At 42.5% G+C, this 26919-nt stretch overlaps 2 protein-coding genes across 4 annotated transcripts; both read left to right on the top strand.

Moving 5' to 3' along the window:
- Positions 1–6787: 6787 nt before the first annotated feature.
- On the top strand, positions 6788–14404 carry zgc:110269 (putative flap endonuclease 1 homolog). Of its 2 annotated transcripts, XM_021612758.3 has the most exons (11): positions 6788–7390; positions 7709–7784; positions 8103–8205; positions 9563–9617; positions 9706–9767; positions 9904–10040; positions 11994–12054; positions 12295–12426; positions 12713–12858; positions 13121–13265; positions 13690–14404. In XM_021612758.3, exons 1-11 carry the CDS (start codon positions 7309–7311, stop codon positions 13744–13746), a joined length of 1056 nt encoding a protein of 351 aa, XP_021468433.1. In that variant the 5' UTR covers positions 6788–7308; the 3' UTR covers positions 13747–14404. The 2 variants fall into 2 exon arrangements, with proteins under 2 accessions (XP_021468433.1, XP_090037981.1); XM_090181855.1 differs by lacking the exon at positions 8103–8205 and having other exon boundaries at positions 7202–7390.
- Positions 14405–14430: 26 nt separating this feature from the next.
- LOC110530006 (arf-GAP domain and FG repeat-containing protein 1) lies at positions 14431–26919 on the top strand. 2 transcript variants are annotated; one of them, XM_021612756.3, is made up of 12 exons: positions 14431–14810; positions 16800–16893; positions 17253–17368; positions 17668–17809; positions 22168–22324; positions 22672–22779; positions 22941–23085; positions 23241–23326; positions 23420–23488; positions 23759–23920; positions 25294–25391; positions 25688–26919. In XM_021612756.3, the coding sequence occupies exons 1-12, from the start codon at positions 14644–14646 to the stop codon at positions 25745–25747; spliced, it is 1404 nt and encodes a 467-aa protein (XP_021468431.3). In that variant the 5' UTR covers positions 14431–14643; the 3' UTR covers positions 25748–26919. The 2 variants fall into 2 exon arrangements, with proteins under 2 accessions (XP_021468431.3, XP_036841446.2); XM_036985551.2 differs by lacking the exon at positions 22672–22779.

Here is a 26919-nt window from a genome sequence, read left to right as displayed (position 1 = left end):
TCACATACACATGGTTAGCAGATGTTAATGCGAGTGTAGCGAAATGCTTGTGCTTCTAGTTCCAACCATGCAGTAATATCTAACAAGTTATCTAACCATTTCACAACAACTACCTTATACACACAAGTGTAAAGGAATGAATAAGAATATGTACATAAAAATATATGGATGAGCGATGGCCGAACGGCATAAGCAAGATGCAGATGGTATAGAGTACAGTATATACATGTGAGATTAGTTTTTTATTTATTTTATTTTACCTTTATTTAACTTGGCAAGTCAGTTAAGAACAAATTCTTATTTTCAATGACGGCCTAGGAACAGTGGGTTAACTGCCTGTTCAGGGGCAGAACGACAGATTTGTACCTTGTCAGCTCGGGCATTCGAACTTGCAACCTTTCGGTTACTAGTCCAATGCTCTAACCACTAGCATTGGGCTACCCTGCCGCCTGTAGGGTTTGTAAACATAGTGGCATAGTTTAAAGTGGCTAGTGATACATGTATTACATCAAATGTTTTATTATTAAGAGGCTAGAGATTTGAGTCAGTATGTTGGCACCAGCTACTCAATGTTAGTGATGGCTGTTTAACAGTCTGATGGCATTGAGATATACGTTTTTTTTCAGTCTCTCGGTCCCAGGTTTGATGCATCTGTACTGACCTTGCCTTCTGGATGATAGTGGGGTGAACAGGCAGTGGCTCGGGTGGTTCTTGTCCTTGATGATATTTTTGGCCTTCCTATGACATCGGGTGGTGTAGGTGTCCTAGAGGGCAGGTAGTTTGCCCCAGGTGATGCGTTGTGCAGACCTCACTACCCTCTGGAGAGCCTTACGGTTGTGGGCGGAGCAGTTGCCGTGCTAGGCGGTAGCCCGACAGGATGCTCCCGCTTGTGCATCTGTAAAAGTTTGTGAGTGTTGTTGGTGACAAGACAAATTTCTTCAGCCTCCAGAGGAGGCTGAGGAGGCTGTCTGTGTGGTTGGACCATTTCAGTTTGTCCGTGATGTGTACACTGAGGAACTTAAAAACTTTCCACCTTCTCCACTACTGTCCCATCGATGTGGATAGCGGGGTGTTCCCTCTGCTGTTTCCTGAAATCCACAATCATCTCCTTTGTTTTGTTGACATTGAGTGTGAGGTTATTTTCCTGACACCACACTCCGGGGGCCCTCACCTCCTCCCTGTAGGCCATCTTGTCGTTGATGGTAATCAAGCCTATCACTGTAGTGCTGTCTGCATGAGTATGTAAACAAAGTGGCATAGTTTAAAGTGACTAGTGATACATGTATTACATAAATATGCAGTAGATGATATAGAGTACAGTATATACGTATACATATGAGATAAATAATGTAGGGTATGTAAACATTATATTAAGTAGCATTGTTTAAAGTGGCTAGTGATATATTTTACATCAATTCCCATCAATTCCCATTATTATAGTGGCTGGAGTTGAGTCAGTGTGTTGGCAGCAGCCACTCAATGTTAGTGGTGGCTGTTTAACAGTCTGATGGCCTTGAGATAGAAGCTGTTTTTCAGTCTCTCGGTCCCAGATTTGATGCACCTGTACTGACCTCGCCTTCTGGATGATAGCGGGGTGAACAGGCAGTGGCTCGGGTGGTTGTTGTCCTTGATGATCCTTATGGCCTTCCTGTGACATCGGGTGGTGTTGGTGTCCTGGAGGGCAGGTAGTTTGCCCCCGGTGATGCGTTGTGCAGACCTCACTACCCTCTGGAGAGCCTTACGGTTGTGGGCGGAGCAGTTGCCGTACCAGGCGGTGATACAGCCTGACAGGATGCTCTCGATTGTGCATCTGTAGAAGTTTGTGAGTGCTTTTGGTGACAAGCCAAATTTCTTCAGCCTCCTGAGGTTGAAAAGGTGCTGCTGCGCCTTCTTCACGATGCTGTCTGTGTGGGTGGACCAATTCAGTTTGTCTGTGATGTGTACGCCGAGGAACTTAAAACTTACTACCCTCTCCACTACTGTTCCATCGATGTGGATAGTGTTCCCTCTGCTGTTTCCTGAAGTCCACAATCATCTCCTTAGTTTTGTTGACGTTGAGTGTGAGGTTATTTTCCTGACACCACACTCCGAGGGCCCTCACCTCCTCCCTGTAGGCCGTCTCGTCGTTGTTGGTAATCAAGCCTACCACTGTGTCGTCCGCAAACTTGATGATTGAGTTGGAGGCGTGCGTGGCCACGCAGTCATGGGTGAACAGGAAGTACAGGAGAGGGCTCAGAACGCACCCTTGTGGGGAGACCCAGGGTCTCGAGCTTGATGACGAGTTTGGAGGGTACTATGGTGTTAAATGCTGAGCTGTAGTCGATGAACAGCATTCTCACATAGGTATTCCTCTTGTCCAGATGGGTTAGGGCAGTGTGCAGTGTGGTTGAGATTGCATCGTCTGTGGACCAGAATAAAAGCAGTGGTTCACGCTTTCAGTTTTGCGTGAATGTTACCATCAATCCACGGTTTCCGGTTGGGGAAGGTTTTAATAGTCGCCGTGGTTACAACATCACTGATGCACTTGCTAATAAACTCACTCACCGAGTCAGCGTATTCATCAATGTTGTTGTTCGATGCTATCCGGAACATATCCCAGTCCACGTGATCGAAGCAATCTTGAAGCGTGGAATCAGATTGGTCGGACCAGCATTGAACAGACCTGAGCACAGGCGTTTCCTGTTTTAGTTTCGGTCTATAGGCTGGGAGCAACAAAATGGAGTCATGGTCAGATTTGCCGAAAGGAGTGCGAGGGAGGGCTTTGTATGCCTTGCAGAAATTAGAGTAAAAATGATCCAGGATTTTCCCAGCCCGGGTCGCGCATTCCATATGCTGATAATATTTAGGGAGCCTTGTTTTCAGATTAGCCTTGTTAAAATCTCCAGCTACAATAAATGCAGCCTCGGGATATGTGGTTTCCAGTTTACATAGAGTGAAGTTCTTTCAGGGCTGTCAAGGTGTCTGCTTGGGGGGGATATACATGACTGTGATTATAATCGAAGATAATTCTCATGGTAGATGGGCGATGTGCCCGTCTACGGAGCCTGACCAGAAGACAGCTCCGTCTGACCCCTCTGCGGCACCATTGTTTTGGGTCGCCTGCTGGGATCCAATACATTGTACTGGGTGGTGGACCAAACAGAGGATCCGCTTCGGGAAAGTCGTATTCCTGGTCATGATGTTGGTAAGTGGACGTTGCGCTTATATCCAATAGTTCCTCCTGGCTGTATGTAATAAGACTTAATATTTCCTGGGGTAACAGTGTAAGAAATAATACATAAAAAAAATTAAAATACTGCATAGTTTCCTAAGAACGCTAAGCGAGGCGGCCATCTCTGTCGACACCGGAGGTGTGTTTTTGTTCATTGTCCTGTTGAAAAACAAATGATAGTCCCAATAAGCGCGAACCAGTGGTGGGAACGGTGGGAACCACACATGCAGAGATCACCCGTTCACCTACTCTGCATCTCACAAAGACAAGGCGGTTGGAACTGAAAACCTCAAATGTGGACTAATTAGACAAAGGACAGATTTCCACCGGTCTAATGTCCATTGCTTGTGTTTCTTGAACCAAGCAAGTCTCTTCTTTTTATTAGTGTCCTAAAGCAGTGGTTTCTTTGCAGCAATTCGACCATGAAGGCCTGATTCATGCAGTCTCCTCTGAACAGTTCATGTTGAGATTTATCTGTAACATGAACTCTGTGAAGCATTTATTTGGGCTTCAATCTGATGTGCAGTTAACTCTAATGAACTTATCCTCTGCAGCAGAGGCCACTGGATCTTCCTTTCCTGTGGCGGTCCTCATGAGAGACAGTTTCATCCTAGCGCTTGATGGTTTGTGCAACTGCAGTTGAAGAAACTTTAAAAGTTCTTGAAATGTTCCTGATTGACTGACCTTCATGTCTTAAAAACTCCTTAAGGCTTGGTGGGACCCTAGCGCCCCATCTCGACAACATCCGGTGAAATTGCAGAGCACAAAATTCAAAAAACTAAAATCGTAATATTAAACATTCATGAAAATACAAGTGTCATACATCATTTAAATGCTTACCTTCTTGTTAATCCAGTTGCTTTGTCAGATTTAAGAAGGCTTTACGGCGAAAGAATACCATGTGATTATCTGAGGACAGCGCCCCACATACAAAAGCATTAAAAACATTTTCCAAACCAGCAGAGGTGTCACAAAAGTCAGAAATAGCGATAACATAAATCACTTACCTTTGAAAATCTTCCTCTGTTTGCAATCCCAAGGGTCCCATCACCGGATGTTGTCGAGATGGGGCGCTAGGGTCCCACCAAGCCTTAAGAAGTTTTTAAGACATGAAGGTCAGTCAATCAGGAACATTTCAAAAGCAGCTACACAACAAATGGTCGTTTTGTTCGATAAAGTCCTTCTTTATATCCCAAAAAAGTCTGTTTAGTTGGCGCGTTTGATTCAGCAATACACCCGTTCCACTAGTTCAATATGTATACAAAGGAATCCCAAAAGATACCAATAAACTTTGTCCAAACAAGTCAAACAACATTTCTAATCAATCCTCAGGTACCATAATATGTAAATAAACATTACAATTTTAAGACGGAATGTAATAAGTTCAATAAATATAAATAGATAAATAACGATGTGTGCAAGACTCCAAGACTCCAGTCAAAATGAGAGCCACCTTGAAAAACTACTAATTCATTTTTCAAAAATCAAGCCTGAAACACTTTCTAAAGACTGTTGACATCTAGTGGAAGCCATAGGAACTGCAATATGGGAGGATTTCTTTTGAATTTCCAATAGACAAGCATTTCAATGGGTGACCTCAAAAACAAAATTCTGGATGGATTATCCTCGGGTTTTCGCCTGCCATATCAGTTCTGAAATACTCACAGACATTATTTTAACAGTTTTTGAAACTTCACATTGTTTCCTATCCAATACTACCAATTATATGCCTAACCTAGCTGGGCCTGAGTAACAGACAGTTTACTTTGGGCACGTCAGTCATCTGAACTTCCGAATACTGCCTCTTAGCCTTTTTAAAGTAATGATGGACTGTCGTTTCTCTTTGCTTATTTGAGCTGTTCTTGCCATAATATGGACTTTGTCTTTTACCAAATAGGGATTTCTTCTGTATACCACCCCTACCTTGTCACAACATAACTGATTGGCTCAAACGCACTAAGAAGGAAAGAAATTCCACATATTAACTTTTAACAAGGCGCACCTGTTAATTGAAATACATTCCAGGTGAAGCTCTTGAAGCTGGTTGAGAGAAAGCCAAGAGTGTGCAAAAAAGTTGTCATAAAGGCAAAGAGTGGCTACTTTGAAGAATCTCAAATGTATTTTGATTTGTTTAACACTTTTTTGGTTACAATATGATTCCATATTTGTTATTTCATAGTTTTTATGTCTTCACTACTATTCTACAATGTAGAAAATAGTAAAAAGAAAGAAAGACCCTTGAATGAGTAGGTGCTTCCAAACTTTTGTCTGGTACTGTACATCAAATCAAATCAAATGTTATTTGTCTCATGCGCCAAATACAACAGGTGTAGAACTTACAGTGAAATGTTTATTTACAAGCCCTAACCAACTATAAAATGTTAAAAAATTCTAATTAAGTAAAAAAATTAAATACTTGAAAAAAAATAAGAATAAGAAATGAAAGTAACAAATAATTAAAGGGAAGCAGTAAAATAACAATAGTGAGGCTATATACAGGGGGTACCGGTTCAGAGTCAATGTGCTGGGGCACAGGTTAGTCGAGGTAATTGAGGTAATATGTACATGTAGGTAGAGTTATTAAAATTACTATGCATAGATAATAACAAAGTAACATTTTTTGGCCATTAATTAAAAGAACATCAAATTGAGCAGAAATACAGTGTAGACATTGTTAATGTTGTAAATGACTATTGTAGTTGGAAACGGCTGATTTTTAACAGAATATCTACATAGGCGTACAGAGACCCATTATCAGCAACCATCACTCCTGTGTTCCAATGGTACGTTGTGTTAGCTAATCCAAGTTTATCATTTTAAAAGGCTAACTGATCATTTGAAAACCCTTTTGCAATTGTTAGAACAGCTGAAAACTGTTGTGCTAATTAAAGAAGCAATAAACCTGTCCTGAAAAATGAAGTCTATTCCTTCCAAGCAATTGCCAAGAAACTGAAGATCTCGTACAATGCTGTGTGACATTGGAACACAGGAGTGATGGTTGCTGATAATGGGTCTCTGTACGCCTATGTAGATATTCCATTAAAAAATTTTACAATAGTAATTTACAACATTAACAATGTCTACACTGTATTTCTGATCAATTTGATGTTATTTTAATTGACAAAAAATGTGCTTTTCTTTCAAAAAGGACATTTCTAAGTGACCCCAAACTTTTCAAGTTCATGAGGAAATCAGGAAATTTAAATAAATTCATTAGGCCCTACTCTATAAATTTCACATGACTGGGAACACAGATAAGCATCCCTTGGTCACAGATTCCTTTAAAAAAAATCAGTCTCATAATGGGCCTCAGGATCTTGTCACGTTATTTCTGTCCATTCAAATTGCCATCGATAAAATACAATTGTGTTCGTTGTTCCGACTGCCACCATAGGGCACTTTGTTCACAACATTGACATCAGCAAACCGCTCACCCACACGACACCATACACGTGGTCTGCGGTTGTGAGGCCGGTTGGACGTACTGCCAAATTCTCAACATTGGGGGTGGCTTGTGTCTGGTGGACATTTATGCAGTCAGCATGCCAATTGCATGCTCCCTCAAAACTTGAGACATTTGTGGCTTTGTGTTGTGTGACAAAACAGCACATTTTAGAGTGTCATTTTGTTGTCCCCAGGACAAGGTGCACCTGCGTAATATCATGCGGTTTAATCAGCTTCTTAATATGCCAGAACTGTCAGGTGGATGGATTCGTGTGGCAAAGGAGAAATGCTCACTAACAGGGATGTAAACATATTTGGGCACAACATTTGAGAGAAATAAGCTTTTTGTCCATATGGAACATTTCTGGGATCGTATATTTCATATCAGGAAAGATGGGACCATACTTTACATGTTGCGTTTATATTTTTGTTCACTGTATATCAATGGATTGTTTGTAAATTGTTTACTGTAAGAAATTACGGGTGGCTTTTTAAGGTATAGTCTCTTACTGTGCTCTCTCCATTTGTTTGATCCCTCCTGCCCCTATTGGTAGATTCGTGTAGCAACAACAAAGCAGGTTTCCGGGTGTACAGCATCACCAAAACTGTGTATCTAATTTGTTGGCTTTATAACTAACTGTCAGACAAGCACAATGGGTATTACAAAACTGGCAGATTTGATTCGTAGCGATGCACCTGGTGCCATTTCTTACAAAGAGATCTGCGACTACACAGGTAAGTTTGCATGCTTAGCTACTTAAGGCTAACGTTAGCTAGCTAGCATGCAGTTTGCTACTAGTATCAACATTGACCTCCTTCATATGCTCTTTATCTCATCCTAGCATGTATAATGTTATGGAGCATCAGTGTGCCCCACCCAATAATTGACATGACGTCTCCCCAACATTGACTCTACCAGACAGGGCAGGCATTATTCACGTTATCAAACTAGCTTGGTCAAGTTTAATCCAGTACTAGATATGGGCACAGTTGGATGTTTCCTACTCATTGAGTTCACTCAAAGATTTTACAAATGTTTTGTCTCAATTTTAGGAAAGGTCATTGCGTTGGACACCTCCATTGTTCTGAACCAGTTCCGCACTGCAGTACCAAATCTTCGGTTACTGGGGTGAGCTGTCATTTCTAACTTCTAAATTGAGAAGCTTACCCAACCGTTGGCATTGTTGACAGCACCTCAAATGTGGCTTCTCCCTCCTTCATCGGCACTGATCTAAAATCACAGGATAGGGGAAAGCATATGGTGAATGTCTACCAGTTATTTACTGTCATCTGTCCAATTCTTTCCAGCCAGTGCAGATTAAGTAAGTAGCTAGAGGAAGAGAGGGAGTCACTTTAGACTATTGGGATGTGTAGACCTGTGTAAACTAACTCTGAATTCTGGGCCATGTTTCTGTTTCTATCCCATGTTCCCATCCTTTCACTCTAGTCCCTTGACAGGTTTGTTCTTTCGAACGCTAACCTTCCTGGAGCATGACATCAAACCATTGTTTGTGTTCGATGGGAAGCCTCCTGGAGAGAAAAGGGCTGTGGTTAGTGGTGCTCTTAGAATTACAGCTGAGACCATAGATACCTACGGTGCCTTCAGAAAGTATTCATACCCCTTGACTTTTCCCCCATTTTGTTGTTAGAGCCTGAATTCAAAATGGATTAAATTGAGATTTGTTTGTCACTGGCCTACACACAATACCCCATAAGGTTAACATTTTTTTACAAAAAATAATTCAAAATTAATAAAAAATGAAAGCTGAAATGTCTTGTGATTACACTTTGGATGGTGTAGTCATCCCAGTCACTGCAAAGATACAGGCATCCTTCCTAGCTCAGTTGCCAGAAAATGCTCAGGGATTTCACCACGAGATCAATGGTGACTTTTAAACAGTTACAGAGTTTAATGGCTGTGTTAGAAGAAAACGTAGGATGGATCAACAACATTGTAGTTACTCTAAAATACTAACTTAATTGTCCGAGTGGGAAGCTCGGAATAAAAATATTCCAAAATATGCATCCTGTTTACGACAAGGCACTAAAGTAATGCTGCAAAAAACGTGGCGAAGCAATTCACCTTTTGTCCTGTATAGAAAGTGTTGTGTTTGGGGCTAATCCAATACAGCACATTACTGAGTACCACTCTCCAAATTTTCAAACATAATGGTGGCTGCATCATGTTATGGGTATGCTTGTAATCGTTAAGGACTGGGGAGTTTTTCAGGATAAAAAACAAACTGAATGGAGCTAAGCACAGGCAACATCCTAGAGGAAAACCTGGTTCAGTCTGCTTTCCACCAGACACTGGGAGATGAATTCACCTTTCAGCAGGATAATAACCTACAACACCAAATCTACACTGGAACTGCTTACCAAGAAGACAGTTAATGTTACTGAGTGGCCGAGTTACAGTTTTGACTTAAATCTATGGCATGACCTGAAAATGGTTGTCTAGCAATAATTACCAACCCATTTGATAGAGCTTGAAGAATTTAAAAAAATAATAATGGCAAATGTTGCACAATTCAGGTGTGGAAAGTTCTGAGACGTACCCAGAAAGACTCACAGTTGTAATCACTGGTAAAGGTGCTTCTACAGAGTATTGACTCAGTGGTGTCATTTTCAAAAAAATTGCTGGCTTTTCGAAAAACACGTTTTCCCTTTGTCATTATGAGGTATTGTGTCTAGATGGGTGAGGAAAAAAATATATTTAATCAATTTCTGGCTGTGACAACAAAATGTGGAATAAGTCAAGGGTTATGAATACTTTCTGAAGGCACTGTACCTCAAAAAATGATACCCTCACAAGTAGTGCACTACACTAAATAGGGAATAGGGTACAATTTGCTACAGTCCATGTCAATACGATTTAATTTAATTGTATTCTCTGTTTTCTTTCAGTTGGAGAAGAGGGCACAGGTTGCAGGCTGGAGCTCCCCCAGTCATTCAGGAGCAGGTAAGAGAACATTGGAATTCAATCACAGCGCATACCAGTTTTCCATCTTCCTGTATTTTACTTTTGACCTCTCTGTGGGCACCTGTAGTGTCCCCTCAGACACGGGACTGTCTCCACCTTCTGAAGCTTATGGGTGTGCCCATCATCCAGGTCAGTGTGCGAGTGCTCTATGTAGCATGCTAACCCTGAACACATACCCTAATTATACCAAGTTGTCTTGAACAAAAACCAACCACCATAACCATAACATATGAACCCTCTCCTTCCACTCTCTTGCTCTCTCCAGGCTCCAGGAGATGGCGAGGCACTATGTGCCCACCTGGTGAAACAGGGCACAGTAGACGCGGTAGCATCAGAAGACATGGATACTTTGCCCTTTGGTGGAAACATTCTGATCCGCCAGCTCAATGCCAAGAAAAACAGGTGAGAGTGCACCTTTGAGTCCATAACCATGTCTATACAGCCTGGTCTCATAGACTAGACGTAATATAGTAAATGTACTTCAGGGACACTCAAATTAGTATGATATGTTATGTTTGGTATTTCTTTTACCTTTTTTTAACTAAGCAAGTAAGTAAATAACAAATTCTTATTTTCAATGATGGTCTAGGTACAGTGGGTTAACTGCCTTGTTCAGGGGCAGAAAGACAGATTTTTACCTTGTCAGCTCGGGGTTTAGATCTTGCAACCTTTCTGCTACTAGTCCAACACTCTAACCACTAAGCTACCTGCCGCCCCAGTGGTTACATAAGACAATGATTTGGTATGGGTGAGTGTATAACATGAATGTCTAGCAACCCAAATAACGCGAATGTCAAGAAACTACAAGGTTGCATGTTCGAATCTCATCACATTTTAGCTAATTATCAACGTTGTAACTACTTACTACTTTTTAGCTACTTTGCAACTACTTAGCATGCTAGCTAACAATTCCCCTAAACCTAACTTTAACCCTTTAACATCACTCATAACCTTAACCCTAAGCTTAACCATAAAAGCTCAAGACACCAGCAGGATAGTGAAACGTTTGCCTGCCGACAGTACTTAGCACCTCTGAACAGGGGGTCTGCAGTCAATGTCTTTTTTATTCACACAGCAAAGACCTTGGAAGTCATCAGGCCTTGTTAAAATACTCCAAACCAGAATGTGGCAGTTGCGTTGTTTGGCTTTGCATATCTGTGCATATTACTTATGGTCTACATTCCAAGCTGTCAAATCGAGTATGTCGCATACACATATTTAGAAGTTGTTATACATGTGTAGCGAATTGGATGGAGACATGGACACTCTGGCTAATGTTGCTATTTTATAGAAAGCCCTTGTTGATACTAACCAGATGACCACAGCTAGATAACTACCTAGCAAGATGACGAAGAAACAATTTAATTCACTTTCCATAATCCCATACTGTCAGTGCCAGCCCATAGCCAAATGTTTAGCTAGCTAGCTAAAGTTAGCATATTTGCTAGCTAGAGCAACATAGCCAGCTAAGGACACTGCACTAACTCAGAAGCTAACACAGGCAGCTGTTTAATGGAAACTAGCAAATCCATTGTGATTGAATTATAATGCCAATACTAGCTACAGTGGTTAGATAGTTTGGAGGAAGTGTTTAGTGTTGTGTGTATTGCATCTGTGCACTTAGCTAGCTACTATTCAATAGCCAACATTGCATATGAAGTGTTGGCTCCCCCACGTGGGGGTCCGTGCGCTCTGATTGGCTCAAAGTGAAGTAGTTGGCCACTGACACGAGCATTGCGATTCTACAAGTAGAATCGGTAGGTTCGGCGCTACCGGGTCTGCAAGCAGCGGGTACTGCTTTTGTTCTAGCAAGAGAAGGAACACTCCCACTGTGATAAATACCTATCGGCACAGAGATTGTTGGTGTGTTTCATGCATAACATTGACCCTAGCCTTAACCCCTAACACGTAGGTTAGCTAACGTTAGCCACTTAGCTAATGTTAGCCACAATAAATTGGAATTCGTAACATATTCTGCATTTCTGAAAATTCGTAGCATGATGTACTAATTGTGATTCACAACATATTGTACAAATTGCAATTCATAACATATCAAATGAATTGTAATTTGTTACAAATCATACAAAATAGATAATGGACATCTACAAAGTAATACATATCATATGAAACATATCATACTAATTGGAGTGTACAGGATTTATGTTTCATATATTTACAGTTTGTTTATACTGCTGTGGTTTCCCCCAATAGAAAAGGTTTTAGGCCATGGTTACTTCTAAGCACTTTGTGGCAAAGTATTAGCAAAAAAAACAAAAAAAAAACATGATGACTGATGTTGTAATTGTAATGACCAGTTCTCTGGGTCTCTAAATCAAATTATTATTCTCCTCGCAGCGAAGTCATTGAGTACTCTCTGCCCAAGCTGCTAGACATTTTGAAGATAACACATGATGAGGTAAGATACCTCCTCCACCCAAAGCATTTGTATTAAATGAGGCAAAGGCCTTCATTACATGTTCATAGGCATCGTGTACAAGCATACTACATTCTTGTAAGGCATAAACATCATGTACCTTTCTCTCAAGTGTAATCTCTCAACTGTCTCTCAACCCTCAAAATGCTCCCATACTATCTATTCAGTGATATTTAATCTCTTAGGCTAACACCCCTTGTCTTTCCTCCTAATGTATGTCAGTTTGTGGACCTGTGTATCTTGTTGGGCTGTGACTACTGTGACAAAATCACAGGCCTTGGACCTAAGAGAGCTCTGACTCTGATCCAGCAGCACCGGAACATAGAGAACGTGGTGCTGAACATCAACAGAAAGGTAAATGTTCCCTCCCTGACAACTGTTCGTATTACTGCAATGCAATTGTCTTGGAGATTTTGGTTCCAATGTGTTTGCTGAAGTCTTATCTATAAGTCTGGATAAAATATACTAGTAAACCAAGAAAATATTAAATGATATATGTCATTTGTTACCACTCCACATATGAATAACATATATGAACGAATTATTATTTCATTTTTCATCTCAGACCTCACCTTCTATGCTATGTTCCTGTCCATGTAATTAGACTAACACCCAACCCCTTTTCTCCCTCCTCCTTCAGACCCACCCTGTCCCACTGTTCTGGCAGTATCAGGATGCCCGCAAGCTGTTTTTGGATGCACCCCTGACCGAGCTACCGAACCTGGTCTGGACTGAGCCAGATGAGGAGGCCCTGGTCCACTTTCTGTGCCATGAGAAACACATCAAGTACTGTTCTGGTCCTGTATGACCGACCACCTTTGGAATTAGACCAGGGGCCATATGTATCAAGCATCTCAGAGTAGGATCAGGTTCCCCTTGACCATGTAATCTTATTAATTGTGTTCAAAAAAGTCAAACTGAGGCGCTTGATATATGAGACCCCTGGTGTGCACAAATCGAGTCCTCTATATCTGCAGTGCATGGTTGTTTTATGTCCTTGCCCAGTAATCTAAAACGGAATTATTCCATATGTGTGTGTGTTATGTAGGGAGCAAAGAGTACGTGGTCGAATGCAGAAGTTCAGTGAGAAGCGTGAACGCCTGAGGAAGGAGAGGGAGGAGGACAAGGCAGCAGGACAGAGCCGACAAACTCGCATGGAGGACTTCTTCCGTGTTACACGGAAAAGGCAACAGGTAATATAACCCCACTATGACACTTATGACACCTCACTATTTTATGGTGGGAGTACCTGCTAAACTCTATATCTCAAGGCCCAGAGCCTGGTATAGAGATGGCTATATATCAGACTTTATTAGCCTGTTCATTGATGCCAAATGTTTCATATCTACGGTATTTATGGCTTTGGAGATCCCCATACTGTATCAACCCTTTACATTGGTCCACTATATCCAATACAACTAAGGTTAACTTTTCACATTGTTGTAACAATGTCACATTGTTGCCTTGCCTTGTTTGGCAATATAACATTTCATGATTACAGGTTGGCTAAAGCAGAAACAGACTGGAATCTAGACTGAAGGGATGTGACACCTAAATTAGCCTGTGTATTTCTGGTATGTATTCAGTTAGTGTGTTGTGCCTTATCTCCACTTGTAGCCGTCTGAAACTGGGGATTCCATTGGCACCAAAGAAAAGAGAGCGAGGCCAAAGTGACACTGCCCTCCGACGGAGTCTGGTGGTACTGCAAATGCATCCTTACCAACCAGCTGTCTGACAGTTAAAAGGATGCGCTTGTTCATGAGGGTCTACCTGAGAAAGGAGCTGTGCAGATCAACTGATCTATACATTTCATTAACTTCCTAACGATTGAGCATAAACCAATTCTTATTATGTAAAGATTTGTGACAGAGAGTACCTTGGGGTCGTGTTCATTAGGCACCACCTTGAAACAGGGGGCAGACTACCTGGGCATATCCAATAAGTAATGCTCATATTCGTTTTCTGTTTTAAAAACGTGCCCCTAATGAACATGACCAGGGCAACTCCTAGGGAGCAAGTAAACAGGATGAGCAGAGGCGGAGACTCATTGGCGAGAACAGTGCAACCACTGTCTGTGGGGCCTTGGCTTGCTTGTTCCCTCATCCAAAACAGGAGCCGATTGATTTCTATGGAGGAAGGTCAGATGGGCTCATGGCTTATTTGGTGGACACCTGCTACCCTCAACAGTGCCAAATTTGAGGCAAAGGACTTTCTTATCTTGATAAACATGATCATGTCAAAGTAGAGACCAAAATATGATAATCTCTTGTATCTGTGTTTTTACACAAGATGTCAGAATGATGGTATTTACTATTAAACTTTTATTAATCAATGTAATTTGTTGTCGAATTACTGCCCACCAGATCTTCCCACCGGTAGGTGTCAGTCACTCTCCGGTTAGCTGTCTGGTACACCTCCTGTATGCCAACGAAGAAGGAACGTGTCCGTCCCACTAGACCTCTCAGCAAGGTGTCTGAACCACCACCGCTGTCGAGGCAAGCCTCCCCGAAGACATCCTCTCCCTAGGCCTCGATAAACTTCTCCCACCGTTAGTAGCCCCATTTCTCAACCATGGCGACGAGTGCGAAGCGAAAGCAAGAGGAGACGCATCTCAAGATGCTTCGGGAAATGACTAGCCAACCCCCGAATAGGAAGTGCTTTGATTGCGACCAGCGCGGCCCGACTTATGCCAACATGACAGTGGGTTCCTTCGTCTGTACCACCTGTTCTGGCATCTTGTAAGTACTGTGTTGATTCTATGGTTGTGTTTTTATGTGGGCTTGTTTTTAAAGCAAAATGACGCTCTTTATTATGTGTTTTGGTGGTTTAGCCTAACGTTGGCAAGCTCCCCAACACAGCAGGTAATGCTATCCGACGTTAGCTCGAGGCCATTGGTTGGGCTGGGTCGCAAGCCCATGCTTTGTTGTAAGGAGGGGTCTCAATTCCCAATCTTTAGAAGGTCAATATTCAGTTCCATACCTAGCTTGGCAACTAACTAAAGGATTGTTTGTGCCGAAAGTACTTGTCTGATAAAAGGCAAATATTTGACCAGTGTGTCAAAACGGCACGTCACGGCACCGGCGAACCTATTTCCCAATCATCTCGTCTATACCGTAGGCGTAGTTTGGGACATCCGTTGCTCACGCCTATATGTGTATAGATCGAGCAGGGATGGGCAAGTCCTCGGGGGGCCTGATTGTTGACACACTTTTTGCTCCAGCTCCTGCTAAAACACCTTACTCCAATAATCAACTAATCAAGGTATTCAGTTTAGAATGCAATTCCGTTTAATCAGGTGTGTTAGTTATAGGGCTGGGGGGAAAGTGACACATCAGGCCCCCAGGGATTGGCGTTTTCCATCCCTGAGATAGAGGAAGTGTATAAGTGCCAGACAGACACTGTCTTGTAGAATACATGAAATGGGGCAGTAGGTCAAGTAATGCAAATGATATGGTTCAGAGACCACAATAGGAAAGGACTTCTGACAAGACCACAATTGATGCCACAAGTGATCATCTCACGTCATATGTGAAGGCTAGGCACATGAATGCATAGCCTTATGAATCATATAATGACTTTCACTGGTGGTTTTCACTTTTGGGATGTGCCATCTGATTTCAATCACTTTTTGACCTCTTGGACATGAATGCCATAACATATAGGAGATGGAGTTTCCCAAAGTGAATATCCATGTCTTCATCACTGGACAATATACATGTTTGAGTTTGATATAATTCAAAAGCTCACAAACAGGGTTGTCAAACTTTTATATATCTATATATTTTTTTAAATTTTAACATAAATGATCTAAATGCATAAACTATTTTTTTCCCCCACGTGTAGCTTAGACCTTATTTGACATCATCTGATGTGTTTGTTAGGCCTGCTATTGGTTGAAACAGCATGCTATTGGGTGTCATGGTTTGCCAGATAAATGTACTAAAATGTGAATAAAATAGAAATTTCATCTTTGAAATGGTAGCACAAAGATGGTTTGGAGGTCCACACCTCAGAGAATGTTGACTTGAATGGGAATATCAGTTTTAAATTATACTGTCAATCTTCCATAGGAAACCTATTGAAATCATAGAAATGTAGATAAAAGAATAGATATTTCAATTTAAGTTGACATTCTACGCTGGGGGGACTGGTGGCCATCTTTGTGGTAGTAATTGGAAGTAAACATTAGAATTTCAATTATGTACCAGCTAATTTGCAGTGGTCTGAAGAGAGAAATCCATTCTATGAATGTCTATGATTGAAATTACACCCGCCCTGTATTCAACAGTATGCTGTGTCTCAACAGATAGCGGGCACAATACAAACACCTCAGCTTATGTAAAATATGGTTAAAGCATATGCAAAAATGAGTTGTTTTTGATAATTGCTGCTAAAGGATAAATAGTTTGACATCCCTGTTTATATTTTCCAGTGTTAAAGACATTGATGCAAAATGGGGCAACTTTGAGCACCTCTGTCTCCTAAATGTTTTGGCATTCAGGTTCAAAAAGTCACTCTCTGGCCACTTCTACCATGGGCAAAAATATATGACAAGTTTTGTTCAAATATAAAGGGGGCGGTCAAAAAGTGATTGAAATCAAATGGAACAACCCTTTTGACAGTGAATGTCAGTAAATGCACAGTTTAGCTGTGAGTGTGCAGTCATGTTGTGCCTGGTCTTTGTAAACTGAATGACACCGAATACATACCCCTCCACTCCCAACTAGACGAGGGCTGAATCCCCCCCACAGAGTGAAGTCCATCTCTATGACCACCTTCACGCAACAGGAAATCGAATTCCTACAGAAACACACCAACGAGGTAATGACATGAGGTCAAGTAATGTACTAAGAAATGTGTACTTCAACCCTAGTGATCTGCAGGGAGTGCAGGCTTTTATTCCAGTTTAGCACTAACAAATCCAATTCATTCAAAGGTATTGATGATTAGTTGAGTCAGATGTGTTTGTATTGGGCTAGAACAAAATCCTGCTTACCCTGTGGGCCCCTAGGACCAGCATTGGAAAAACACTGGATTAGTGTCTTTATGCATGTCTGTCTCCTCATGTCTGCTTTCTTTATTTGAGGTTTTTTTGTTTCTCTCTAGGGAGTTTATTGGCATTCCTTTTTCTCTCGCGCTCTCTCGCCACACCCTCTCCCCAAACATTTTCTCTACTCTAGGTTTGTAAACACATCTGGTTGGGGCTGTACAATGACCGGACATTGGTTGTTCCAGACTTCCACGAACCACAGAAAGTAAAAGAATTCCTCCAGGAAAAGTACGAGAAAAAAAGATGGTGAGATGCTTCTTTTTGGTTCATTCATCTGTTCACTGAACTTCACTCACTTGCTTTCTATTGTGTTGTGTGAACTGAACATCTTCAAAAGCAGAATCATTTGATTTGCAGATCCCACAGTTTCTATTGTGATGTATTAATGTAAAATCACACTCAGAGCTCTCAATGTAAAATCTTATGAATTCACTTTAAAAAAACAAGTAACAACCCATTTTTACATGTGAACATGATTTCACCTTGGGAACTCCCCATCGATTCCACCCCTGGATGTATTTTTATTCATGGTTGTGTGCACACAGGTATGTCTCTCCAGACCAGGCTAGAACGGTAGCCACAGCCCAGGCTTCCAAGTCGGGCACCTCAGCCAGCAGCACAGGCAGCACCCCGGAGGTCCAGCCCCTGAGAACCCTGCAGCTTAACAAGACCCCACCAACGCGTCAGGTATTTCCCCATCTTCTTTCCTAACATATGACGTAGTACATCTCAGGCTAATGTGCTTTTGAGTCATTTCCTAACATATGGGGAAATCCATTTTAGGCTGATGCAAAAAAAATAATAATCATAACTTTGTCTAGGGTAAATTCAATAACTTTTTAAACTCAATCCCTTTTTCACTTCCATAGGTATTTGTAGAAGTGCACAGAAAGTGGCTTTTTAGACCTGAATGCCAAAACATTCAAGAGATAATGGTGCTCAAAGTTGACCCATTTTGCATACCCCACCATACATCCATGTCCTCATCACTGGAAAATACACTGCTCAAAAAAATAAAGGGAACACTTAAACAACACAATGTAACTCCAAGTCGATCACACTTCTGTGAAATCAAACTGTCCACTTAGGAAGCAACACTGATTGACAATACATTTCACATGCTGTTGTGCAAATGGAATAGACAACAGGTGGAAATTATAGGCAATTAGCAAGACACCCCCAATAAAGGAGTGGTTCTGCAGGTGGGGACCACAGACCACTTCTCAGTTCCTATGCTTCCTGGCTGATGTTTTGGTCACTTTTGAATGCTGGCGGTGCTTTCACTCTAGTGGTAGCATGAGAAGGAGTCTACAACCCACACAAGTGGCTCAGGTAGTACAGCTCATCCAGGATGGAACATCAATGCGAGCTGTGGCAAGAAGGTTTGCTGTGTCTGTCAGTGTAGTGTCCAGAGCATGGAGGCGCTACCAGGAGACAGGCCAGTACATCAGGAGACGTGGAGGAGGCCGTAGGAGGGCAACAACCCAGCAGCAGGACCGCTACCTCCGCCTTTGTGCAAGGAGTGACAGGGGGAGCACTGCCAGAGCACTGCAAAATGACCTCCAGCAGGCCACAAATGTGCATGTGTCTGCTCAAACGGTCAGAAACAGACTCCATGAGGGTGGTATAAGGGCCCGGTGTCCTCAGGTGGGGGTTGTGCTTACAGCCCAACACCGTGCAGGACATTTGGCATTTGCCAGAGAACAGAAGATTGGCAAATTTGCCACTGGCACCCTGTGTTCTTCACAGATGAAAGCAGGTTCACACTGAGCACGTGACAGTCTGGAGACGCCGTGGAGAACGTTCTGCTGCCTGCAACATCCTCCAGCATGACCAGTTTGGCGGTGGGTCAGTCATGGTGTGTGGTGGCATTTCTTTGGGGGGCCGCAGAGGTAGCCAGAGGTAGCCTGACTGCCATTAGGTACCGAGATGAGATCCTCAGACCCCTTGTGAGACCATATGCTGGTGCGGTTGGCCCTGGGTTCCTCCTAATGCAAGACAATGCTAGACCTCATGTGGCTGGAGTGTGTCAGCAGTTCCTGCAGACCTGAATCCAATTGAGCACATCTGGGACATCATGTCTCGCTCCATCCACCAACGCCACGTTGCACCACAGACTGTCCAGGAGTTGGCGGATGCTTTAGTCCAGGTCTGGGAGGAGATCCCTCAGGAGACCATCCGCCACGTCATCAGGAGCATGCCCAGGCGTTGTAGGGAGGTCATACAGGCACGTGGAGGCCACACACACTACTGAGCCTCATTTTGACTTGTTTTAAGGACATTACATGAAAGTTGGATCAGCCTGTAGTGTGGTTTTCAACTTTAATTTTGAGTGTGACTCCAAATCCAGATCTCAATGGGTTTGATTTCCATTGGTTTGATTTCCATTTTGTTGTCAGCACATTCAACTATGTAAAGAAAAAAGTATTTAATAAGAATATTCCATTCATTCAGATCTAGGATGTGTTATTTTAGTGTTCCCTTTATTTTTTTGAGCAGTGTATAATGTAAAAGAAGGATAGGAACCCTCAGGGTGCCACGGTCAAATTATTTAGTATAAGCATAAGTGCCAATGCTGATAAATAGGCATAAGACAAATGTAAATAATTAATTGCATAAAATATTTATAAAAATATATATTCATGACAAGATATGAAAACAAGGAGGCATTTATTGATTGTAATCGGGCCCTGTGGGCCCTTAACCGTGCCTTTACGCGTGAATCAGTCTCGTCATCTCATATCTATGCTCCCAATTTTACACTAATCTAAATTAATTCAACCTCTTGTCTTCACCCTCCTTATCATTCAGTTAGGCCTAATTTGAATTCAGTTGAAGTAATGTGCACAATTATCAGTTTCTGTCACCCACGCATCCATTTAACCTACGTCATTCATTCGGTGAGGAGAGAGAGAGAGACATAAGTGCCTGGCTAGGTACCAACGTCCTACAGCGCATTTACCTTGAAATAGGTGTGGAGAGAGAACAACTGGGATAAAGCTTAAAGTACTGTACTTCTGTTTGTTTTAATCACCTTCTGACAACTGAGCAATGTAAAATACAGACATTTAGGAAAAGGGAAGGAGCAGTACGTTGCTTTTTTCTACCCCAATTTGTTTTATTTATTTACAAAATCAATCATCTGTGGCCGTTGGCATTAGCGGTTCTAGTGTTGACATTCGACGGTGGTCGGACCGGTGGTCATCTTTTGTTGTAGTGATTCAAATTAAACTTGTACCAGCTAATTTGCAGTGGTCTGAAGGGATGGGTCCATTCTATTATTTCTGTGATTGAAATGAAACCCACCCTGTATTTAAGAGCAAGTTTCAACTGATGGTGGGTACAACACAACGTCAGATGATGTGAAATAGGGTCTAAGCTACAGTACAACATTAGCAATTTTAGATACTTTATTAAAGGTCTAAAATGTTGCTTATTTTTAAACCCTGGTCATTATAAACTCTGGGGAAAAAAGAAACGTCCCTTTTTCAGGGCCCTGTCTTTCAAAGATAATTCGTAAAAATCCAAATAACTTCACAGATCTTCATTGTAAAGGGTTTACACACTGTTTCCCATGCTTGTTCAATGAACCATGAACAATTAATGAACATGCACTTGTGGAACGGTCGTTTAGACACTAACAGCTCACAGACGGTAGGCAATTAATGTCACAGTTATGAAAACTTAGGACGCTAAAGAGGCCTTTCTACTGACTCTGGATAACACTAAAAGAAAGATGCCCAGGGTCCCTGCTCATCTGCGTGAACGTGCCTTACGCATGCGGCAAGGAGGCATGAGGACTGCAGATGTGGCCAGGGCAATACATTGCAATGTCCGTACTGTGAGACGTCTAAGACAGAGCTTCAGGGAGACAGGACGGACATCTGATCGTCCTCGCAGTGGCAGACCACATATAAGAACACCTGCACAGGATCGGTACATCCAAACATCACACCAGCGGGTAAGGGACAGGATGGCAACAACAACTGCCCGAGTTACACCAGGAACGCACAATCCCTCCATCAGTGCTCAGACTGTCCGCAATAGGCTGAGAGAGGCTGGACTGAGGGCTTGTAGGCCTATTGTAAGGCAAGTCCTCACCAGACATCACCGGCAACAACGTCGCATATGGGCACAAACCCACCGTCTCTGGACCAGACAGGACTGGCAAAAAGTGGCAGCCACTGACGAGTCACGGTTTTGTCTCACCGTGGGTGATGGCCCGATTTGCGTTTATCATTGAAGGAATGAGCCTTACACTGAGGCCTGTACTCTGGAGCGGTATCGAGGTGGAGGGTCTATCATGGTCTGGGGCGGTGTGTCACAGCCTCATCGGACTGAGCTTGTAGTCATTGCAGGCAATCTCAACACTGTGCGTTACAGGGAAGACATCCTCCTCCCTCATGTGGTACCCTTCCCGCAGGCTCATCCTGACATGAACCTCCAACTTGACAATGCCACCAGCCATACTGCTAGTTTTGTGTGTGATTTCCTACAAGACAGGAATGTCAGTGTTCTGCCATGACCAGCAAAGACCCCGGATCTCAATCCCATTGAGCATGTCTGGGACCTGTTGGATCGGAGGCTGAGGGCTAGTGCCATTCCCCCCAGAAATGTCCGGGAACTTGCAGGTGCCTTGGTGGAAGAGTGGGGTAACATCTCACAGCAAGAACTGGCAAACCTGGTGTAGTCCATGAGGAGGAGATGAACTGCAGTACTTAATGCAGCTGGTGGCCACACCAGATACTGTTACTTTTGATTTTGAACCCCCCCTTTGTTCAGGGACACACTATTAAATTCCTGTTAGTCACATGTCTGTGGAACTTGTTCAGTTTATGCCTCAGTTGTTGAATCTTGTTATGTTCATAAAAATATTTACACATGTTAAGTTTGCTGAAAATAAACGCAGTTGACAGTGAGAGGACGTTGCTTTTTTTTCTGAGTTTAAAAGTCAATGGGTGCTACCCAATGTCCCCAGTTATTTTTCTTTAAAGCATGCTGTCATTCTTCATGCCCTTCCATCTCTCTCTCCCTCTCTCTGCCAGTCGCCGGTGGTGGTTCGCTCCCAGGCCTATCCTATAGTTCAGGAGAAGAAGTTTGACCTCCTATCTGACCTGGGTGGAGACATCTTTGCCACTCCGCCCTCTCAGGCTGCCAGCAACTCCAACTTTGCCAACTTTGCACATTTCCCGAGCCAGTCAGGTAATGAGTGGGAATGGCCTTCACTCAAACTAACTTCAGTTTCAGCCAAATTTCCACTTAGTCGTGCAATAATGTCAATGAAGTGAAAATTTTACTTAAATGGCAGTTCAGGAGTTTCCCAGTATTGAGTTGATTCGAAATGTTTGTCTTCAATGATACAACATCATATCTTGAGGGCTTGGAAATGATCAGTTATAAAAAGTAGTGTAAGAAGACTTAACACGCTATTATAATGTGTTTGTGTTAAATCATTGTCATCTGCCCCTCCTCCCATGTACCATAATGCCATTATGATTTCCACATTCCTCACGTTGTCAGTGTTTTGTTTCCTCCTCTGTGGTTTGCAGCGACTCAGGTTAGCTCAAACGCCGACTTTGCCAACTTTGAGGCGTTTGGCAACTCTGGAGTACCTTCACATTTCAGCACCTCACCCCCCTCACAGTCCTTTGCATCAGGTACCCCTGGGTCCCATTCTCATACATTCCCTCTTATTTACATTATATCTGTTCCAAGCCCAACAGGGGCACAGCATGTTATCTTATTTTTGTGTGTTAGTGTCCATGTCCATTGCCATGTGTGTATATTGACCCCTGTGTATGTCTCTCGCTCTCTGTAGGGCGAGGTGTCCCAGTGCCGTCGGTGGCCGGTGCTGTACCGGCTCCGTCCCAGCTGGGCACTTCAGCAGAGGACCGCTACGCTGCTCTTGCTGAGCTGGACAACGAGCTGAGCTCTTCGGCCCCCACAGGGAGCAGTGTCCAGGGGTGAGAGACAGACGCCACTTTAAAACTTGGCACTAAAAATAGGTTTTAGATATGCACAAACTAACACTGCCTCTGGATCTTGCTAAAAAAGTGTTTTTTTTTATGATTCAATGCGGTAACAAATTGATTCATGTTATGTATTTATGTGAATCTAGGAATATGTTTGGAGCTGTGTTGGGAACCTCGCCTGCCCAGACTCAGTCAGTATTACCCAGCATGCATGTGCAGCAAGGCTTTGGAGGTGAGTGGATTGTGTTACATATTCCTGAACATTGAGTTCTGAAATGGGTGACCCTCAAATGTAATGAAAACATGATGTAATGTCCTGTTTCAGCCATCCCGTCCAATAATCCATTTGTTGCCGCCGCCCCGGATATGGCCACCAACCCCTTCCAGACTAATGGTATAGCACCGGCCGTGTGTGTGTGTGTGTGTGAGAGAGAGAGCACGTGAAAGTACATAAATACATGCATAACGTGTGTGTGGTTGAAGTCAGAAGTATGAACACAAGCATGCTTAAAGGACATGTTTGGGCCTCTGCCAGTGAATGCGTGTCAATTTGTCTGAAATAGCATTGTTTGATATCAGTAGATACTGTACATTGAAAGGTACGGTTGTGTACCACTGTGTTTGTGGTACTCACTCCGCCCTCCCCTCTCTCTGTGTTTCGTAGCCTCGTTTGGCACAGGCTCTATGAGTATGCCTGCTGGCTTTGGGAACCCCTCCTCTTACTGCCTCCCGACCAGTTTCAGTGGGACATTCCAGCAGCCCTTCCCTGGCCAGGCCCCTTGCCCTTACACCCAGCCGGGGGCCTACCACCCCCAGCAACCCAACGGTAAGTAGTGTGCCCTCTTCTCCTTAGTAGTTTCACCCATAACACAATATAGTTTGGACTTTACTTCAAAGCTGTGATTTCCCCCCTCCCTCCCCCCACCAAATATTGTGTTTTGACTCACCAAATGTTTCAAATTTTCTTGTGGCCCTCCACTATAAACAAAGGTTGTTTTTCTGGCAGGTATCCCTGTAACAACGGTAAATGTAATAACTTTTCTGTTTGAAATAACTTTTAGATTTTTTTCTTATGTAATAAAACCAGTAAATGTTAAAGCTTGCTGGTAATCGTAATACATTGTGGAATGATAAGATAACTTTTGCTGCTAAATCTAAACATGTCATCTACAATAGTTCCCTGCTAATAATTAGTCCCCAGGACGTCACAAAATGGTCGCCAGGACGTTGTCATAGTCCCCTGGCGGTCTTGTATGGTTCCTTTTTTTGTCTAGTTCCGTGTTTGTCCGGGGAACGTCACCTGATTCTCAAATAAACGTATATTATATTTTGTTCAGTATAGTTTGTATTGAGCTGCATGGTTGCTGGTGTTACTGACTGTGTTGGTTCTGTGCAGCACATTACTTTGATAGCCTCTACTGAACTGAAGCCAAGGTTGTTAGCTTGTGTTACCTTGTAATGGCAGTCTTCAGGTTTCATGCAAGGTTACTCAGCATGTTCATTTGACACCCAATTGCCCTGGTGCCATCCAGATCGGCCAAACCGATTTTGAAATCGTTCGAATACTTTGGGTGTTTGCTTGAGCCTTCCTGGAGTGCCGGATTAATGGTTTTAACACTAGTCCATGTCCATTAAAAACAAGGGAAATAACACAGACATTGTTATTACATGACCAGTTGAAGTTATGCTTCATGAAATAAAGTTGCTACTGTCCTGGTGACCTGACATAATAACCACCGGATAACATAATAAGCTTGATTTAATAAGGATCAAATAAAGTGGTGTGTGAGTGAGTGAGTGAGACTATGCATGTGGGTACATTTCAATGTGTGCTTGTGAGTGTCTATGTATTCCTGTATGAGTTGTTTGTGTTGTGATTGGCACTAGGTGGTGGTATGTACATCAAGGGTAGTAGTACAAAAAATTGATTTTGGTATGTTATTACATGTTTGGTTGAAGTTATTACATTATTCATGAAGTTGTTACTCACCGGTTAATGTAATAACCACCGGTTAACGTAATAACTTTACAATTTAGCAGAAAAAGTCAACTTTACCGTTCAACATTTTATTACGTTTACCAGCAAGTTATTACATTTACCAGGTTTATAATTTTTTTTTTTTTTAAATGGAAAAGTTATTACTAAGGTTAAATGGTAAATAGACCATTCAGCCAGATTTGTTTTCTCTGCATGGACAGGCCCTGGTGGATACCCAGTCTACGGGCAGACCAAGCCCTCCATGACCCCCTTTGGGCAGCCCATAGCTGGGCCGGGGATGACCAATAACCCATTCATGGTGAGCAGCTCGAAGCTTGTGTGTGCGTTTCCAGATCATGTTGTGGGACCGAAGGATGCATTGTGGTCTTTAACAGTAATACTTGTAATACCAATGTGAAACACTTTGTGACATAACACATACAAGTCTGAATTTACATACACATGCAACTTCTGCATGGGTCCAATGTAAAAACACCTATGTGGGCGGTCACCCATGCAGCTGCGCTCTCTCTGCTAACTTCATGGATGAGTTTGGAAGTCATGCTGATGGTGATGTTATTTTACGATATTGATGAACCATTTGTTTTGAACCAGGCGGGAGCCCCGGCTGGATCCTACCCTGCTGGAGGCTCTTCCACCAACCCCTTCCTGTAGTGCGCCTATCTCCTCGTCAACACCACCAGGGGGCAGCATGCAGCTATTCAATGCACCGGCTCCGTCACACCCTGTGATGTGAACGTACAGTTCTGAAACTCTGAATTCAAGTTTTTATTAAAAGCTTAGTTTATGACACTATAAAGGACTATGGGATTTGGGACTGCCATGGAATGATGCCCTTGGACTAAATACATTCTCTATTCATTTATTTTTTTTGTTCATTTGACAGCTCTTTATTGTGCATATCGGCATTTGTAATCACATTAAAATACAAGGTATAATAAGGACTTGACATGGTTGGGCAACATTATGGATGTGCCACTATGTTTTTACCAGTGTGTTTATAGGATAACAATCAGGGTTGTATACAAGTCTAGGAGGGAACTGAGGTGACGTGAAGAGTTTTTGCCTCGAATTATGTGAATTATCAGGCTGGCAGAGGAGATATGCACCTAATTCTATTTGAGGGGCTACTGGTAGTCAAATTCAGTATAATTTAATTCCGTGTAAAATAAACTATGTAATGTGTAACGGTTTCAATGGGCATGACGCCTCCGCCTGTAGGTATGGCATCCGGGAAAGGGACTTTTATTTGGTCCATAATTATTACCACTATTACTGAACGTGGCCCTGTTCTTATTAGGCTCAAAACACCATATAGTGCTATCCCAAGGCGTTGCAACAGCATTTTGCCTAGCGGTTTACAAAACCGTTGAATAACCTTGAATACAACCCAGGTCTTTTACCCTTACTCTTTTTTTTATTTATTTGTTACTAGGATAAGTCCCAAGTGTAACAACAGCCCAAACACACTAACGTTAGCTAGTTTTGAGACCGTTTGGAAAGGGAACAAATGCCTGGTGAAAAAAAAAAGAGACCCCAGACTCCAGCACTAGCCGTTTGGATGACAGGCAGGTGTCTACTGCAGCACAAAAAGAGAGGGAAGGAGAGTAGGGAATAGAGAGGAAAGGTTCTTGTGCTCTCAGCGAGCCCTCTCCATGTAACCTGACCCGCATGTGTGTAAAAACACCTGAGAAGTTTGTTTTTATTTGGAGAGATGGTTACTTGTGGCACCCAATCACTTTTAATGAATTTAAACGTTACTTGCCATTACAGGAATATGTAAGTCAATGTGTACATATATAAATATTAAAGATTTTTAACTACAA

Source organism: Oncorhynchus mykiss, chromosome 8 (genome assembly GCF_057628025.1).
Source record: "Oncorhynchus mykiss isolate SJ-2025 chromosome 8, ASM5762802v1, whole genome shotgun sequence".
NCBI lineage: Eukaryota > Metazoa > Chordata > Actinopteri > Salmoniformes > Salmonidae > Oncorhynchus > Oncorhynchus mykiss.
The sequence above is the reverse complement of the archived record's forward strand: the minus strand, read 5'-3'. Positions and strand labels throughout refer to the sequence as shown.